The sequence below is a fragment of the Equus przewalskii genome, chromosome 4 (genome assembly GCF_037783145.1).
Source record: "Equus przewalskii isolate Varuska chromosome 4, EquPr2, whole genome shotgun sequence".
Lineage (NCBI taxonomy): Eukaryota > Metazoa > Chordata > Mammalia > Perissodactyla > Equidae > Equus > Equus przewalskii.
Window position 1 is genome coordinate 84317817 of NC_091834.1, and position 20106 is coordinate 84337922.

At 37.7% G+C, this 20106-nt stretch overlaps 1 protein-coding gene across 6 annotated transcripts in view; it reads left to right on the top strand.

Annotated features, from left to right (window-relative positions):
* The window catches only part of NRF1 (nuclear respiratory factor 1), a 123925-nt gene that overhangs the window by 47981 nt on the left and 55838 nt on the right, over positions 1-20106 (top strand). For all 6 annotated transcript variants that reach the window (XM_070617691.1, XM_070617693.1, XM_070617692.1 and 3 more), the window contains 4 exons: positions 710-941; positions 8559-8673; positions 11835-11961; positions 16900-17040. In XM_070617691.1, coding sequence (XP_070473792.1) covers positions 719-941; positions 8559-8673; positions 11835-11961; positions 16900-17040 — 606 coding nt within the window. In that variant the 5' untranslated portion in view covers positions 710-718. The remainder of the gene's footprint in view (positions 1-709; positions 942-8558; positions 8674-11834; positions 11962-16899; positions 17041-20106) is intronic.

Sequence of the window (20106 nt, forward strand, 5' to 3'; positions counted from 1 at the left end):
GTGTGTTTTGACATGTCAGAATGTCCAGATATAGTGAAATATGAAAGAAGCAAATTATAGAATAATATGTGTAATGTGTACATGTTTTTATTTTAAATCAGATGTATGTATGCTACAGAATTTTTTTTAAGGATAACACACTACTTTGTAGGTTGGGGGAGGGGAAGAGGAGACAGATTATAAGTGCAGTAGAGAGAGCAAATCTTTTTCTTAGTACTTTATAAATTACCGCATCACTTCAGGGTTTACAAGAAACAGTTTTATAAGCAGAAAAACCAATTTGAATGATTGCATTTTGGGGAAAAAAATGTTTAACTCCCATTTGTGTTTGAAATACAAAGAAAATGTTAAGTATTTCACTTACTTATTAAGTGTTTTTATGTCCACGATGTCAAGTGCTAGTCACTGGGATCTTTTAAATATCTTTTTACTATTATATGTAATATTAAGAGTATTTATTGTTTTATGACCTGAGGGATAGAATTAGTACAATGAATTCCCATCAGAAAGATTTCACATAAGGAAAATATTCTACCATTTTTATGTCATATTTGTGTGGTGCTTCCCATTTCCTATGACTTGGTGTCGTGAGGTGTGTAGTAAAATTGCAGACTGTCAAAGTTCCTCTGCTCTTGAGGAGAATATCTCTTTGTTTAAGTATTGTGTTACATACGCACTGAATCCTGTTCTTTGCCCTTTTTTCTGACAGGAGATCATCATGGAGGAGCACGGAGTGATCAAAACTGAACACATGGCTACCATAGAAGCCCATGCTGTGGCCCAGCAAGTGCAGCAGGTCCATGTGGCCACCTACACTGAACACAGTATGCTCAGCGCTGACGAGGACTCGCCTTCGTCTCCCGAGGACACCTCTTATGATGACTCAGATATACTCAACTCCACAGCGGCTGATGAGGTAACAGCCCATCTGGCTGCTGCAGGTAATGTTGTTTGGATTGGAAGCTCTTCATTTTTTGCTTAATTCATGATACCATGAATATCTGAAAGCGCCTAGGGTGCAGGTACTCTCACATTTATCTTTATCTAATATCTTCACAATTTTTGTTTAAAGCTTTGCATTTACAACTTGTACCTGTGTTATCCTGAGACTTAACTTCTAGAATCATATACTATTAGTGATATGAGTTTGTTTTTGTTTTTTTCATCCATTCCAACCATCTTTTGACTTTTAACTGAGGGATTTAGTCCATTTACATTAAATGTAGTGACCAATATATTTAGGTTTAAATCTATCATCTTTACTATATGCTTCCTCTTCATCCTACGTGTTCTATATTTACTTTCCTTTTGTGTTTTCTTTTGGAGTGATGGAAAAGTTTTAATTTTTTTCTTGTTAGTTTGGAAGTTATATATACTTTTACTATTGGTGGTATCCCTAGAAATTATAACATAAACATTCTTCACTTAACTCAGTAAGCGAAGTTATGTAATTGGTACTTTTATCCTGCACAGGGATAATGCAAGTTTCTTAGAATACTTGAATTTCATTCCCTTGTTCCTGACCCATATTCTATTGTTGTCCTGTATATTAATTCTTTGTACATTAAGCCTTACAAGACATTAATTTTGTTTTATACACAGTTAATGTTCTTGTTTTTTTAATATCCAGCTTGTCTTCTGAGAATTTTTCTTCTGACTAAAGATACCATTTAGTGTTTCCTTCAGCATAAGTCTGCTAGTAGCAGTCTCTCAGTTTTGCTTGTCTGAGAATGTTTTTATTTAACCTTCAATCTTGGGGGATATTCTTACTGGGTATGGAATTCTACATTGGCAGTTATTTTCATTCCTCGTATTAAAGATGGTGTTCCACAGTCTTCTTGTTTCCATGTTGCTTTTGAGAATTCAGCTTTTTCATTCTAACAGCTGCTCCTTTGAAAGTTATCTCCCACACAGGCCTCTCCCCAACTGCTTATAAGATTTTTCTCTGTCTTTAGTTTTTGTGATTTATCTGGCTCTGGATTTCTTCTCATTTATTCTGTTTAGGATTCTTTGAACATCTTGAATCTGTGGATTGGTGTCTTTCATCAATTCTGGAAAATCTTAGTCACTAGATTTTGCTTCAATTTTGCTCCATTCCATCTCATCTCCTTCTATGACTCCAATTAAGTATGTTAGTCTTCTTCACTGAGTCCTTTATGTCTCCTACCCTCTGTTTCTATATTACCATCCTTTTGTCTCTTTATGCTTCATTCTATGTAGTTTCTTCTGTTTTCCATTTTATTAATTTTTCTCTTCAGGTGTGTCTAAGGTGCTTTTTTTTTTTTTTTTTTGAGGAAGATTAGCCCTGAGCTAACTACTGCCAATCCTCCTCTTTTTGCTGAGGAAGACTGGCCCTGAGCTAACATCGGTGCCCATCTTCCTCTACTTTATATGTGGGACGCCTACCACAGCATGGCTTTTGCCAAGTGGTGTCATGTCTGCATCTGGGATCCGAACCAGCGAATCCTGGGCCGCTGAGAAGCGGAACATGGGAACTTAACTGCTGTGCCATGGGGCCAGGCCCGAAGGTGCTTTTAAATCTGTCCATTGAGTTATTAATTTTGGTAGTAGTTAATAGTTTTGTTTTCTAGTTTTAGAATGTCAAATGTGTTTTTTTCTTCCCAAATTTGCACAATTACAGTTATCAGTTATAGTGGGAAAACAAAATTTAATCTCCTGGAATAAAGTGAGCATTATGATTTTATAATCCATTCAGTAATTCTGTTATTCTCTGAAGCACCTGTGGGTCTGTTTCTGGATAGCTTGTTAGTGCTGTTTCTTGTTCATGTTGGTTTTTCTGTTCATGTATTGGTTACATTTGAATGAATGTTGTGTGGTGTGTTTGGAAAATTATTTTTAGAAATAATTTGAGGTCTAGAATAATATTTCATCCTCTAGAGAGGATTTTTATTTGCTTCTGCCAGCTCCCTGGGGACACTAGCAATCCTAGATCATCTTAATCCAATTTAAGGTTTTGAGATTTTCTGGGCCACTAAATGACTTAAAGCTGGGCTGTGTTTTGTATCATTCCCTTTGCTGTTTACATTGTGTGTGTAGCACTGTGGGGAAGACTCCATGTCAGCCATGACTGGATGGGTCTAATGTCATATAATAAAAATTGATCTTAGAAGATATTTAGGAAAAGCTGGACAGGAAATCAATGATTAGGAATGGCCAAAATACTGCATCTTTTTAGTATATGCTGTATTTATGGGGAAGAAGACAGATGCAGTGTCTTAGCATGTAATAACCTTATTACTGTCAGTTATTATCTACTGTATATTTCTGGAATGGTGAATTTAAAAATAAGGCTTAGTAGCAAAATGTATATGAAATATTTCTTAAAATATATTTTTGAAATTTTTATACTTCCCAGAAGAGGGCATCCTAACATAATGAATCAAAGTCAACTTCTTTCCTAGGGAGGAGGATACTTTTGAGACATAGTTTTGCTGTATTATTGTACTGCATTGTCATAGAGTTAAGATTAGGAAAGGACTTTAATCTGAACCTTCCATATGGAAAATGTGGAAACTGAGGCTCAGCTGATAGAAGTGATTTACCATTTACCATTCAACAATTATTGAGGGATTACTATATACTATATATTACTGTGTGTAGATACTATGAACAAGACAGGCAAGAGCTTGCTCCTCAAGGAGGTTTCAGACCAGTGGAGGGGAGAAAGGATACAAATAATAAAGTAAAATAATTTCAGAAAGCACTGAGTGCTCTGAAGAAAATAATGAAGTGAGGTAAATGGAGAGGGAAGGGTAGTGTGTTGCTGCTTTCTCTAACCCTGTTCCCTTCCCTCCCTCCACAGGGGTAACCTCTATTCTGAATTTGGTCTTTGTCATTCTCTTCATTTCTTTCATATTTTTGCTATATGTGTATGTATCAATAAACAATATTTAGCATTGTTTTTTGCATGTTTTAAATTTTATATGAATAGTAGCACTCCAATCCTATCTTTCTGGTAACATTATGTTTATTTCATTCAGTGTTATTTTTCTGAGATTCATTCATGTTGATAATGTGGCCATATGTTTTCATTTTAACTGTTATTCGGATTGCATTCATTATCTGAACATCACAAATATTGGTAGAACACATAGGTTGTTTATACTTTTTTGCTATTAAAATTGCTTCAAATGAAAATTATTTTTCATGTTTTCATGTGCATATTGTGGGAGTGTTTCTTGACATTGGTTTTCAGGCTCTTTTGATAGTGTCCCGCAGTAATACATTTTACATTGTGATCTAGAATTTAAAAATGCATACAAAGCTGAGATAATTTCTCATGAAGTGATACTTCCCCCTGCTGCAGGTGACACACACTGACATGTTGTAGTCTCTTTCACTTTATTCCATTTTATTTACAAAAAAAAAGAAAGAAAGAAACTACTCATGAGCCACCAAAGGGCAGAAACCTGCAGTTTGAAAAGCACTCCTTGAGGGTATACCCAGGAGTGGAATTGGAGGGCAAAGACAGGCACATTTTCACCTTTACTCGATATTCTAAATGTCTTTCCAAATTGTTGTGTTAATTTGCATTCCCACAAGCAGTGTACTAGAGTACCTGTTGCTTCTCATCCTCACCACATTTGGTATTGTCAGTCGTTTCTCATTTTTGTCCGTCTCATGGGTATGAAATAGCATCTCACTGTTGGTTTAGCTTGCTTATCTCTGAGCTAGAGGTTCCAACGGTGCAGGAAGACAAGATGGAGCACCACTGCAGATCTTCATTGACTAGTCACTTTTCCGTTTTTGCATATTTCCTGTTTATACCTTTGTCCATTTTCCAACTGAGTTGTCTTTTTTTAAATTGATTTGTAAGAGTTATTGATACATTTTTTAATACTATTCTTTTCTTGGTAATATGCATTGCAGTTATCTTCTGGTTTGTTTCCCACTCCTTCCCCCAATTTTTTGTTCTTTCTTTTTGTCCATAAAGGTTTTGAATTATATTTTTGTGACATTTATCACTCTTTTACCTTACAGTTTATCCTTTTGGAATCTTGTGTAAAGTAAATTATTCTTAATTCTATGTTTATAAATATTCTCCAATAGTTTACTATACTAAACTAACAGTTTGCTGTTATAAAGTTGTAAAGTTCTGTTTTTCGTTTGTGTTTTTTTTTTTAAAGATTGGCACCTAAGCTAACAACTGTTGCCAATCTTCTTCTTTTTTTTTCTTTCCGCTTTTTCTCCCCAAATCCCTCCAGTACATAGTTGTATATTTTAATTGTGGGTCCCTCTAGTTGTGGCATGTGGGACGCCGCCTGAGCGTGGCCTGATGAGCAGTGCCATGTCCGCGCCCAGGATCCGAACCATCAAAACCCTGGGCTGCCGAAGCAGAGTGCGTGAACTTAACCACTCGGCCGTGGGGCTGGCCCCTGTAAAGTTTTTTTTTGTTTTCATTTTCATTGATGTTGCTGTTATACATTTAGGTCTTTAATCCACCTGGAATTTGTTTTTGTGTGTGGTATGATATATGGATCTAGTTTCGTTATTTTTCTGTACAGATGGTTGCCCCAGCACCATATTCTTAATAGCCCATCCTTTTCCTTCCTCTGTCTTCTGACACAGGAGGTGTTTGTGAACTCTTAATTCAGTTGCCTGGTTCATTATCTGTCCTTTGGTCTGTTCCATACTGTCTTAATGACTATAGCTTTATAGTAACTATTGATAATTTGGTAGGATGAGTGCCCCCCTCCATTCTTAAAATCTTCAAAATTGTTCAGCTATTTTTGGCCTTTTGCACGTCTGTTTAAATTTTAGGATTAGTTTACCAAGTTCCACAAAAACCCATATTGGGATTTTTGTTTGAATTGCATTGAATTTATAAATAAATCAATTAAACAGCCTTATTCGTAATAGCCTAAAACTGGAAATAGCCCAAGTGTCCATCAATAGGATAATGGATAAACTGTGGTTTATTCATGCTCTGGAATATTACTGAGTGATATAAAGGAACAAACTACTGATACATATAACAGTGTAGATGAATTTCAAAAACATTATTCTAAGTGAAGGAAACCTTACACAAAAGAGTATATACTGTATGATTCCATTTATTTGAAGTTTTAGAATAGGCCAAACTAACATAGGGTGAAATATATCAGAATCATGGGTACCTTTGGGAGGTAGAGTGGGAACTGAATGGGAAGGGACATGAAAGAAATTTCTATATTGATGGTATTATATATCTTGATAGGGGATTGGGTATCATAGGTATATACATTTTTCAAAATTTATTGAATGTACACTTAAGACTTGTGCATTTCGTTATATGTAAATTTTACCTCAAAGGAAAAAATTTGTAAACAAATACTGAACTCTAGCTAGTGATCTTCCTACTGAAGTATTTAGGGGAATCGTACTGCAGTGTATGTTGAAGTGCATCAACAAAAAAATCCCACTATGGGTTGATGAATGGATAGAAAGATGGATAGATATATATAGTAAAATGTTAATGATAGAGTCTAGGTGGCAGATATATGAATGTTCACTGTAAATTTCTTTTAACTTTGTTATATATTTGAAAGTTTTAATAAAATGTTGGACTCCTACGTCTCAATAGCATAAAAACAAATAACCTGATTAAAAAGTGGACAAAAGAATTGGGTAGACATCTCCCTAAAGAAAACGTACAAATGGCCAACAGGTATATGAAAAGATTCTCAGCATTACTGATTATCAGGGGACATGCAAATCAAAACCAAAATGAGGTACCACCTCACACCACTTAGGATGGCTATTATCAAAAAAACAAAAGATAAATATTGGTGAGGAAATAGAGAAATTGCAACTCTTGTATGCTGTTGGTGGGAATGTAAAATGATGCAGCCTATACAGAAAACAGTATAAATGTTCCTCAAAAAATTAAAAATATAACTACCATATGATCCAGCAATTCCACCTCTGGATAATTATTCCACAGAATTGAAATCAGTACCTTGTAGGGATATTTGCACTCCTGTGTTCACTGCAGCATTATTCACAACAGCGAAGATGTGGAAACAATCCAAATGTCCATTGATGGATAAATGGATAAAGAAAATGTGGGGGGGGTGTGTGTGTGTATATATATATATATACACACACACATGATGGAATATCATTCAGCCTTTAAAAAGAAGGAAATCCTGCCATATGTGACTACATGGATGAACCTTGAGGGCATTATGCTAAGTGAGATAAGCTAGGTCAGAAGACACATATTGTATGATTCCACTTATATAAGATATCTAAACTAGTCAGACTCATAGAAGCAAAGGGTAGAATGGTGGTTCTCAAGGGCTGGGATGTGGAAATGGGGAGTTGCTATTCAACAGGTATAAAGTTTCAGTTATGCAAGATGAGTATGTTCTAGAGATCTGCTGTACATCATTGTGCCTATATTAACAATACTGTATTGTGCACTTAAAAATTTGTTAAGATGGTAGATCTCGTGTTCTTACCACAATTTTAAAAAGTAAGAATGTTGGAAAAAATGCATCAGTAAGATTCTTTCCTCTACCAGCTATTTATGATGAAGGTAAAATGCATTAGTCTATTTTTTGACTTGCTTTGGGGCTCTTTAGACAGATTTATTTAAGTCAGACTGATTATACGACTAATAACATGCAGGGAAGCTCATCTAGATTCTCATGGAGGCTTATTTTAATTGAGCAACTTGGAACATATATAACATATATGCCAGTATAAATGTGAGCAATTAAACTTAATTTTCATTTAAGCCTTTTACAGGGTTCACAAAAAAGGATAAAGGTGGATTGTCTGTTTAAAAAAAAGGAATGTCACTGATGTGTTGAGATCCCAAGAATCAGAGACTCCAGTAGGGCCTTAGGGCCTACCCTCTATTTTAGTCATTAGTTTCAGGGCAAGCCAGACCAACTTTTATTAACATTTTTTCCTTTGAGTGGGACGGTTTTCATCTCTTTCGTGCCAGGATGCTTTTACCAACTTGACCTTGTGGTCAACAACTCCATTTTGGGCATAATTCTCAGATATACAAGAAAAAAATTTTTCAATTAAGATGCCGTTCTTCCAGATATTCCTCTTATAGGTGGTGTTGTTAGAGTTCTAAGTATGAGTGATTATCTTTGACTTCCTTAACTTGGCAGTGTCTTGGGTTAATGGAAAGAGAGGCACAGGGATGGAAATGAAATTAGAAATCTGTAAGTCTTTTGTTTTGGCAAGCTCTTCCTCTCAATCCTGAAATTTCATCTAGCACCTCTGAGAATATTTCCTTAACAGTATGGGCATGTTGGCAAAACAAAACAAAAATCAACATTATATAAAATTCAAGCTGGTGTGTGGTGGGGAAGCATAAGTCATTGACTTTTTTAAAAGATTCATTGTAAGTGTTATTGGTGAATTAAAATATGATTCATGTTGAACAATAGTGAAATATATTGATAATATCAAGAAGATTCTACATTTATTGATAACATATTAGGAAATAAATGCTACCTTTTTTGTACCTTTAATTATTTTCTATCTTGTAGAGTTAACAGCTCTGCCTAATCTGAGCACATCCATTATTGTTTCAGGTCCTGTGGGAATGGCTGCTGCTGCTGCTGTGGCAACAGGAAAGAAACGGAAACGGCCTCATGTGTTTGAGTCTAATCCATCTATCCGGAAGAGACAGCAAACACGTTTGCTTCGGTAAGAGCTTCCTTACCCCTGTTGTTGCTGTTCCCCAAATCCTTCATGGTGTGAATGGCAGGGTTAGAACGTACATGATTAGGTTCGCCAAGGATACCAAGTTAGATTCCTTGATGATAGAATTAAAGTTATCTTACAAAATTAAATAAATGAAACTAGAAATATGATTAACAGGTATATAATATCATATTAATTCATTCAGAGAAAATGTATGTACCTGCTATATACCAGGCATTGTTCTAGACCTTCGGACTATAACAATGAAGGAAACAAATTCCCTTAAAGAGCTTACATTCTAGTGGAGAGAAAAAGAAAATAAACATATAATATGTCAGATGATGATAAGTGGTATGGGAAAAAATGAAGTGGAGTAAGGAAAATAGGTTAGAAGATTAGAGGGGATATAGTAGTTTCTCTTCTTTTATAGGGATGGGCTGGGAAATCCTCTTTGATAAGTCTACCTTGAACAGAGACCTGAAGTAAGTGAAAGGGCAACCATATTGATGTCTAGGGGAAGAGCTTTTCTGGCAGAGGGAATAGCAAGAGCAAAGATTCTGAAGTGGGAAGGAACATGGTAGTCATATTTGAGGAACAGCTAGGGAGAGAATGAGAGGAGATATGGTCAGAGTAGTAGTGGCGAGCCACATCATGGGGTCTTTTGGTCCAATATAAGGGCTTTGACTTTTACTCTGAGTGAGGTGGGAAGTCAGTGAAGGCTTCTGACCAAAGCAATGATATGATCTGACTTGTATTTTAAAATGATCACTCAATCAACTGTGTTGAGAGTAGACTCTGGGGGTGTAAGAATGGAAGCAGGGAGACCAATTAGGAGGTTATTGTTAGTAATCCAGGCCAGAAATGATAGTGTCTTAAAACCAATGGAGCAGCAGCAAAGGTGGTAAGAGGTGGTCAGGTTGTGGATGTATTTCAAAAGTCAACTCCAGCATGATTCATTGATGGATTGGATGTGGGAGGTGAGAGGAAAAAGGAGTGAAGGGTGACCTGAAGGTTTTTGGGGGATTACTGGAAGGACTGAGATGATACTTACTGGAAGAGGAGCAGGTATGAAAGAGAAGGTAGGACAGAATCAGAAATTCGGTTTTGGACATGTTAAGTTTGTGATACCTCTTACCCGTTAAGTGGAGATACAGAGTAAGCAGTTGGGTATATGAGTCTGGAATTCAACAGAGAGATCTTATTTGAAGATATAAGCATATAGGTAGTATTTAAAACTGTGAGACTGGAAGAGATCACCTAGGGAGTGAGGGACTGAGGCCTGAAGCACTCTACCCTTTAGAGGCTGGAGAGACAAGAGGAACTATCAAAGGAGTCTAGATGCAACCAGTGAGTCAGGAGGAAAACCAAGAGTGTGGTATCCTGGAAACCAAATGCAAAAGGTGTTTCAAGAAGAAGGGCATGTGATCAGCTCTGACAAATGCTGCTGACAGGTTGAATAAGGTGCAAACTGACCATTAGATTTAGCAAAATAGAGGTCATGATTGAACTTGACAAGACTGTTTTCAAAGGAGTGGTAAGGATGAAAGGATTGGAGTGTCTTCAAGAGAGAATGGGAAGAAAGGAATTGGAGACAGTGAATATAGACCATTCCTTCAAGGAATGCTGCCAAATTTCTCATTTGGTATGTGGTCCTTTGCTCATTTTTATTTCTTCTGAAGAGTTTGTAGGTTGCATAGAAAGATTATCACACAGGTGTGGTACATGAAGGACTTAATATTTCAACAGGTTGCACAACATGCGTTCATATATGATAAGAAATTTAGTCTGTAAAATCTTCCAGAAGTTTTTTCCTGTGGTATTTTAAATACTGTTTCCAAATTTTCTAGATGTTTATTGGAATGTTGAATCCAAATGGGGTACCAGCTCATGTAAATACTATGTGATGAAAGCTAGAAAATACAGTCTATATTAAGAACGTAAGAAGATTATAAGAAACTGAAGGAAAAACCAGAAAAGTACTTAACAGTAGCTTTCAGCAAACAGAGGGGTTCTATACCACTAGATGGGCAGTTCTTCTCATTTCCTTTAATGACAGTACAGGCAGGGGGAATTAGAATGTATTATTTATAGAAATATCTGGGCGCTGGCCCCGTTGCTGAGTGTTTGAGTTCGTGCACTCTGCTTCGGTGGCCGGAGTTTCACTGGTTTGGATCCTGGGCATATGCCTCATGCCATGCTGAGGCAGCATCCCATGTGGGACAGCCAGGAGGACCTACAGCTGGAATATACAGCTGTGTACTGAGGGGCTTTGGGGGGAAGAAGAAGGGAAAAAAAAAAGATTGGCAACAGATGTTAGTTCAGGTGCCAATCTTAATTAAAAAAAAAAATCTTTGCTGTAAAGGGAATAGATACAACAGTACACCCGTTTGGAGAAAGATGGAAAACTTTGTTTTAGATATGTTGGCTTTCCTTCATTTGAATTGGCATGACTCACAGTCCTTTGAAAAGGTAGACTATGTTACCAGAAGAATTATGGAGTATAGAACTTTAAAATAATCTCTCATGATTTCAGAGGGAAAGGACAGTGTTTCTGTTTCATCCAGTGTTGATAGATTTGAAAAAGCTCTTTTACTCCATCCTCATTTGTAAAATACTGAAAGACTAAGAATTAATGTTTATATCACAATGAAAATCTGGAAATGACAACATTTTGGAGTAGTATTTTTGTATAAAATTATGTCAGTGAGACATAAATAAGGACTGTATCAGTCAAAGAATTTAGAAGCAGGTCATTTACGCCCCCTTCGTTAAGCATGGAGATGATATAATAAATCTATATGAGGACATCTCAGTAGTAATCTTTACTATCATAAGTAGCAGTAAGAGAAAACTCCCTTGGTGTTGCTAAGATCAGGAAGGATGGTACTCGCTATGTTCAACATAGTGTCCTGGCTGTGTCCTGAGGTAAACCTGTAGTAGATCCTTATATAACTGGGCTAGTCACTGGTCTTTAGGACAAAGGTATGTACATATTTTTGCTGAACAGGATATCAAACCTCACACTCCCTTTTTCACATTTCAGGTAAAAGAAAACATATCTAATCAGAGTAAATTGTCTCAGGTTAAAGTAAATTTTTTGTCTGACTCACTGTAATTTCTATCTTCTTCAACTCTTTCTATTCTCTTTTCATCCTCTGATTCAGGAAACTTCGAGCCACGTTAGATGAATATACTACTCGAGTGGGACAGCAAGCTATTGTCCTCTGTATCTCACCCTCCAAACCCAACCCTGTCTTTAAAGTGTTTGGTGCAGCACCCTTGGAGAATGTGGTAAGGAAATGAACTGTGTTCTCAGATCTGCTTTCTGTGCGTTGTTGTTCACATTCTTTTGATCCTCTTTCTAGCTCTATAGTTATTACTTCTGTCTTCCCCTCATCCAGTGGTGGGAGTAGGGACTAGTTTTCAAACTACTTTATGCAGATCAAAATAAAAAGGATCATTTCTGTTTCTACTTCCTGTAACAAGGTATTTTACCTCACCAGATGCAATGGACAAAATCGGTGTTGTGTTTTTAAGAAACCAGTGCAGAATTTTGTAAGAAAGTTACTGATTTATGTCAGAAACAAAATGGTAGATAATTCCAGGATGTAAACTTCATGAGGCAAACCTGGGAGCATTTTTTGATTGCTAATATTTGAGTTGCATATTTAAAATCTCTTGTATTTCTTCAAAGAATTGATTTAATACTCTGCTTCAATTTTGAAATACAGTTGAATATTTTGATTACATAGCTATCCATAGCTAACTTTATAAAAATAGTATTTTACCATTGCATACTTATACTATGTGAACTACTCTTTCTCTGACCAGAATTACTAGTATAATAGTATGTCCAGATTTAAATTTTATTTGTTTTTATTAGGATAAAATTTATTAGCTTGAAATGACATTTATTAGATTTCTCCCATATTGAATGTAGACATTTCCAGAGTTTGGAGTGGGTAACCAGTTGAGATTTTGTTTGTTGTATTTTTTTGTTTGTTTGGAAGCTTGGTCTTGAGCTAACATGTGTTGCCAATCTTCCTCTTTCTTTTTCTCCCCAAAGCCCCCAGTACATAGTTGTATATCCTAGTTGTAGGTCCTTCTAGTTCTGCTATGTGGGATGCCACCACAGCATGGCTTAATGAGCAGTGGTAGGTCTGCACCCAGGATCTGAACTGGCGAACCCCAAGCCACCGAAGTACAGCATGCGAACTCGGCCATGGGGCTGGCCCCATGTTGTATTGGTTTTTTTTCACACACACAAATGTGATTCTCTCCTAAGATTTTTGAATTTTGTTTTGAGTTTTCCCAAAATTCTTGAGGCCTTAGAATAGGATGCACATTAGGACCTTTCCTTAGAAGAATATAGTAGAAGGCTTCTAGTTTAAGATGATGCCTGATATGTAGTCCTTAGTGTCATGCTGTGGACAAACATGAAATCTGGGCATGTTTTCTCTTCTTCAGTGTTGAAAATTTAAAGAGCCAGCCTGGTGGGGCAGCGGTTAAGTGCGCACGTTCTGCTTCAGCTGCCCAGGGTTTGCTGATTCAGATCCCAGGTGTGGACATGGCACCACTCGGCAAGCCATGCTGTGGTAGGCATCCCACATATAAAGTAGAGGAAGATGGGCACGGATGTTAGCTCAGGGCCAGTCTTCCTCAGCAAAAAGAGGAGCATTGGTGGCAGATGTTAGCTCAGGGCTAATCTTCCTCAAAAAAAAAATTTTAAATAATATTACTACTACTACTAATAATGTGATCTATGAAAAAGACTCCTGTAGTAGACTCAGAAAAATATCTCTGAAGATTACTCACTGAAAAATCCAAGAGAAAGTTTTAGGAAACTGTTGGAGTCCTCCATAGACTACAAAAAGATGTAGATGCTATGAAACAGGAACAAACAGTCATATGATAGACTAGACTGAGGTAAAAAGCAATAGATATTTTTTCCGTTGACTGACATTTGATAAATACAGGCTCAAGAATAAACAGTAGGAGTAGAAGCAGAATATGTCTTGCAGAGCACTAAAGTAGAAAAAAACCAAGTCTAAATACGAAAGATAGAAAACGAGAGAAGGAATTAAAAAAACAAAATAAAACAAAGAATAGAACAAAGTAATATAAGTAAGACCAATTAAGTCTCTTATAAACCATAAATATAAATGGATTAAACTCTCTTGTTAAAGACAAAGATTTTCTTTCACATTGGAACAAAATCCAAATCAAAACCCAACTCTATTCAAGTTATGTGACATACTTAGAGTGATTCACAGATGTTCAAAGTAGGCTGCAAATGATACCATCAAGAAGGTAAAAAGACAGTTCACAGAATGGGAGAAAATATTTGCAAATCATATATCTGATAAAGAACTTAACATAAAGAACTCTTAAAATTCAACAATAAAAGACAACTCACTTGTAAAGTGGCGAAGAATCTGAATAGATATTTCTCTAAAGAAGATACAGAAATGACCAGCAAGCTCACAAGCACTAATGATAAATAATTGTTCATCATTAGGGAAATGAAAATCAAAACCACAATGAGATACCACTTCTCACCCACTGGGATGACTGTAATCAAAAAAGGTAGGGGCCGGCCCCATGGCCGAGTGGTTAAGTTCGTGTGCTCCACTTTGGTGGCCCAGGGTTTCACCAGTTCGGATCCTGGCCATGGGCCTAGCACCACTCATCAAGCAATGCTGAGGCAGCATCCCACGTAGCAGAACCAGAAGGACCTACAACTAGAATATACAACTATGTACTGGGGGGCTTTGGAAAGAAGTAGTTAAAAAAAAAATTGGCAGCAGATGTTAGCTCAGGTGCCAATCTTTAAAAAACAGATGGACAATAATAAATGTTGATGTGGATGTAGATAAATTGGAATCCTCATACATTGCTGTTGAGAATGTTAAATGATACAGCTGCTTTGGAAAACAGTTTGGCCGTTTCTCAAAATATTAAAAGTAGAGTTACTACGTGACCCAGCAATTCTACACCTAGGTTTACCTAAGAGAACTGAAAACAAAACTTATACACACAATGTTCATAGCAGCATTGTTCATAATAGCCACAAAGTGGAACAACCAAAATATCTATCAGCTGATGAATGGATAAATAAAATGCGGTATTATCCATACAATGGAATATTATTCAGCAATAAAAAGGAATGAAATACTGATAAACACTACACCATGAGTGAACCTTGAAAACATTGTGCTGAATGAAAGAACCTAGTCACAAAAGACCACATGTTGTATGATTCCATTTATATGCAATGTCCAGAAGGCAAATCTATAGAGGCAGAAAGTAGATTAGTGGTTGCCAGGTTGGAGAAGAGGGAGGGAGGAACAGAGAGTGACAGCCAATGGTTATGGAGTTTCATTTAGGGGGGATGAAGTGTTCTAAAATTAGATTATGATGATGCTTGCAGACCCTACAAAAATACTTAAAAAGATTGAATTGTACGCTTTAAATGGGTGAATTGTATGGTGTGGTTTTAAGATGTATCCCAGTTTCAGAGGACTAATACATGTGAAAAAATATGCATCTCAGAATTGATAGATCAAATAGAATTGGAGCACTTGCTGTATAATTCTGGGAAAGTTGCTTAACTTTACTAAGCAAGCTAAGAAATACTGTGGTCACACCTGAAGGTGTTTTGTTGTATGTTACTCTGAGGGATGCTCTAAGTGCGTTTTGTTTTTGAAACTCAAGATATTTTTAAGGAAGTGTATAGCACTGATCAGTTTAGCAAAATACCTGGATATGAATTCATAGAATTTTACTGACCCATGAAAATGGCTGAAATTACTTGAAACTAGCTAATAAAATATAAGTCCTTAATATTGCCGTGGTAACACCAGCTGCTTATGTTACGGTATATGTTGACAATAATATTTGAAACTTTCTTTTTTATTAGAAACCAGGATAAAACTGAATCTCTAGAGTGATAATGATTCTACATGTTTGCACTGTTTTTCTTTCATCCCCTTTCTTGTTGATTTATTTGGAAGATTCTGTAGCTACAAAAGTTGTATTTTGTAGCCAGCAATAATTTTTACTTTTCCAGATGATTGAGGTGGAGTATAGGAATCTTTCTTTTTTAATCCTCATAATGAGGTACTTATAAGGAAGTGGACTAGGTTGATTGAGAGTCTAGTCCCCTTAGCAGAAAACTCAGGACTCAGACATTGTCTTAACTGGGCAAACCTCATTTTCTTTTCCCTTTTTTTCTAAGATAATGGCTTGAGCCTTGAAAGCATTAATTTCCTATCCCATCTTGTCACATTTTCATAATTCCATGGCTTCTTTGTTATTCCCAAAGGTGCCTTCATACCCCTTGTGTATTCCTTCAAGAGAACGAATCTATTATTGTTGGTTGTAGGATCCGGGGTCTGTCTACCGTTTGTGCTCATGGTAGAAGAGTGTGTGCATGTGCAAATGTGCTGCTAAGTTCTCTGTCTTTTGAGACACCTTTCACTGGCAGTGGAGGAAGGAATGGAGTCAGAACAACAATATCTGATTCAGACCTGAGCTTGTCAGAACTACAGAGGCCTCATGGGTTTGAAGTTCACCTCTGACACCAGGGAGTACCAGAAAGGAGGATGACTTGCCCTTGGCACTCTCTCTGGCCCTGGACCTTACTGATAGTGCCACCTTTGACATCCAGCTACAACATATGCCTCTTGGTTTTTTCCCTGATGCTTTTCAGTCCAGCCTCTCTGCACTTGAATCTCCTGTCTGTTTGGTAGTCTGCCTTTGCAGGAAAGTAGCAGCAGTTTCAAGTAGGTTGCTTAGAGGGTTTAGAGACATAGGCCCTTGGTGATCTTGAAAATGATTTTGGCGATTAACGGCCACAACTAGGTTTTGTCAAGTGGCCTGGGAAATGCAGAATAATGAATGCCATTCCTATTAGATCTGGAACAGGTGCTAGGGCCGGCCTTGACCAAGAAAATGTGATTTTTAACTGAGAAGCAGTATTTCTGTAAAACTTTTTCCACTGGCTCTTTTCTACTGTTACCTGTAATTTCATCATCTTTTCATTTAATTCTGTTCAATGTGATGTCTTTGGGGCCAGTGAGTATTTTTATCTGCTAGTTGTAGATGTGTTTGTTCTTAGGGCTCTGCACTGGCTGAGGGAAGCCAGCTCCACCCATTCTCTGGTTGCTTGGCACCAACCCTCCTTGGTTGTTGGGCATCTTGTTTACTTCTGCCCTTAATTCCCTGCAGGTGCGTAAGTACAAGAGCATGATCCTGGAAGACCTGGAGTCTGCCCTGGCAGAACACGCCCCTGCGCCACAGGAGGTTAACTCAGAGCTGCCGCCTCTCACCATCGATGGAATTCCAGTCTCTGTGGACAAAATGACCCAGGTAAGGGGCGGGAAGTGAGGAGGAGAGACAGAGACAAGTGGCAATGGTGTGGGCGGGCTTCAGATCACTTTGTTTAGTTTCATCCTTAGTGATACCACCAGAGTGAGATGCAGGCTGGAGTCTTATAGTGAAACAGTTGCAGCCTTGGAAAAGAAAATGTAGTGCCAGGAGAACGTGCCCAGCCAAGGATATGGATGTGGTCCCCTCCTTCTGTTGGCAGTTTTATTCTTTCATTTGGGCCCTTGGGTTGGATAAAGACACTTTTAGCTGGAGTTGGTTTGGACAGGAGACTGTTAGGACTTTGAATCACAATCAAATGGAGCAAGTAAACTTTTAGTCTTTTTTGGGCTGAGGTGCTCCTCTTTCTGTGTAAATTCTGAATACCACCACACTATTGCCAAGGAAGGCTCCCCTCTCCAGGGAATAAGAATACAAAACTCCGAAGGACACTCTCTTGAGTCATTGCTTCCTTCTTCCTTTGAGAAGGGAAGTCAAAATATACTTAGCCTGATAAATCAGCATACCTCATGAATTTGCTGAGACTGTCCCTTTTAAATTTTTTTAGCTTTACAAGTGACAGCTTGATCAAGATCAATTGCTTTTTTTATAACAAATCTCCACCTTATTTCTTTATTAATGTACTTCTGTCCTGCTAAATTCAGTTGTGAGTTTTCTTTCCTTATCTTATTCAATATTCCAGCAGCATTTAACACAACTAATTATCCCTTCCTTCTTAAAACACTTTCTTCATTCCATTTCAGAGACCACACTCTCCTGAATATCCTCCTGCCTCACTGGGTGCTCCCTTTCAGCTCTTCTGCTGGCACCTCCCCCAATCTTGGCATGTCGCAGGGTTCCATCTTTAGTTTCTCTCTAGGTGATCTCATCCTGTCTTAATATCCCATCTATATTCTGTTTATACTCCAGCTTATACCACTATTAGTTCAGGACCTAATGTGCCCCAAACAGAACCTTTGATTGCCTCCACTCTCTACTCCAAATCTGTTCCTCCCCTAGTATGCTCCAGATCAGTTAATAGCACTACCATCCATTTGGTCACCCAAGTCCCAGCATAGGAATAATCCTTGATTTCCCTGTTTTGCCCTCACTCCGCCACCAAGCACGCCTAATCCAGTAGTAAGTCATGTCAGTTCACTTCTGAAATATACCCTGAATCTGACCATTCTTCTCAGTTCCCATTACCACCTTAGCCCAAGCCTTTAGCATCTCTCACATAGACTATTTCAGTTGATCAATTCCATTGATCTCCTGAATGTCACTCTTGCTCTGCTGCAGTCCATGCTCCACAGAGCAGAAATTTTTAAAAGAACTTAGATCATATCACCCTCTTGTTTAAGCCTTCAATGGCTTTCCACTTTTCCTAGAATCAAATCAGAGTCTGCCATGGCCTCTGAGGCCCTGTCTAATCTGGCCTCTTCCAATCTCATTTCTGTTTCTCCCCCTCAGTCACTGTGCTCCAGCCAAACGGGCCCTGTTTCTTTTTGTCAGACCCTCCCGATTCCTTCTTTCACTTTTGCTGTTACCTCTGCCTGCAACATTAGTCTCCCAGATCATTGCATGATTGACCTCATCTTATTCAAAGTCTAGCTCAGATATCACCTCCTGAGACAAGCCTTTCTTTCTTTTTTTTGAGGAAGATTAGCCCTGAGCTAACATCTGCTGCCAATCCTCCTCTTTTTGCTGAGGAAGACTGGCCCTAAGCTAATATCCGTGCCCATCTTCCTCCACTTTATATGTGGGACGCCTGCTACATACAGCATGGCTTGCCAAGCGGTGCCATGTCCGCACTGGGGATCCGAACCAGTGAACCCCAGGCCGCCAAAGCAAAATGTGTGAACTTAACTACTGTGCCACTAGGCTGACCCTGAGACAAGCCTTTCTTGATTATCCTGTCTAATGAAGCTTTCTTCTTGCTACCAAGTCATTGTCTAATACTTCCCCTATTTTATTATCTTTGTAACACTTATCACTACCTTAAATTATCTGATTCATTAACTTTTATGCTTGTTTGTGGTCTGTCTCTCCACCTGGAATTTGAGAGCAGGGATTTAGTTTCTATTCTTCACTGCTGTCCAGTACAGCTGCCTGGCACCTAAATGACATCTGTATTCTAAATAATACTCAGTATCTGTTCAGTAAATGACCTAAAGGTCAGAGCAAGATTGGATCCAGTATAGTGGGTAACTGGATTGCAAGTCTCTGGAGTGGGTGTCCTCTTGGTGCAGATATTGATGCCGCTGCTCAGGAGGGAGCTCTTTGCTTCCTCCTAAGTCTGAACCAGTAGCTTGCTCTGACATGATACAACATTTTGTAAATATAAACTAAGTTGTGATCTTTTGCTTAGTGAATTCAGAGATCTTTCTGTGGACACTTGAGGGATCTCTAAATAATGGTTCAAAAGAGAAAGCATTATCTAAACTTTTTTCCTGTCATACCTTCTATTCTGTCCCTAGGGCCATTCTTACTGGTTAAAGAAACCATAAGGTGAATTTTTTTACCTGATTGATGAAAAGAATCTACTCTATATCTCAGATATAAAGTACACCTAATGCTGACTAAGCTTCTGATTAAGAATACTATGTTAGGTAGACTCCTCTCCTGTGATGGGCATTTTTTCCTTTTTGGTCATGTTTCATGTGTTAGGTTGAAATAATCTGTGGTTTTGATCATATTAAATCATCATGGATACTGATAATTTTGAAAATTGGTGATGGCCACAGAAGTCAGAGCAAACAGTTTAAGTATCATGTTGGAGGTAAAACATTTGAAACTGTATGTTTTCCATTTTCATGAAATATGCACTAAGTAGAGCTCGATGCAGTTGTGGATCCAAGGGCAACTGGTACTCGAGTCATAGATCAGATTCAGAGGGACTTTGTTGGAGGCATGTATTTTCTTTATCGTCATACATTCCCTCCTTTCCCTTCTCACCACAGATGATGACTAAAGAATAATACATAACAAATAAAACAAAAACAAACAAATGGTGAGGAGGACTGAGCAGGTTGATGAAAAACCCAGCTCCCAATCAAATGGGAATTTCTG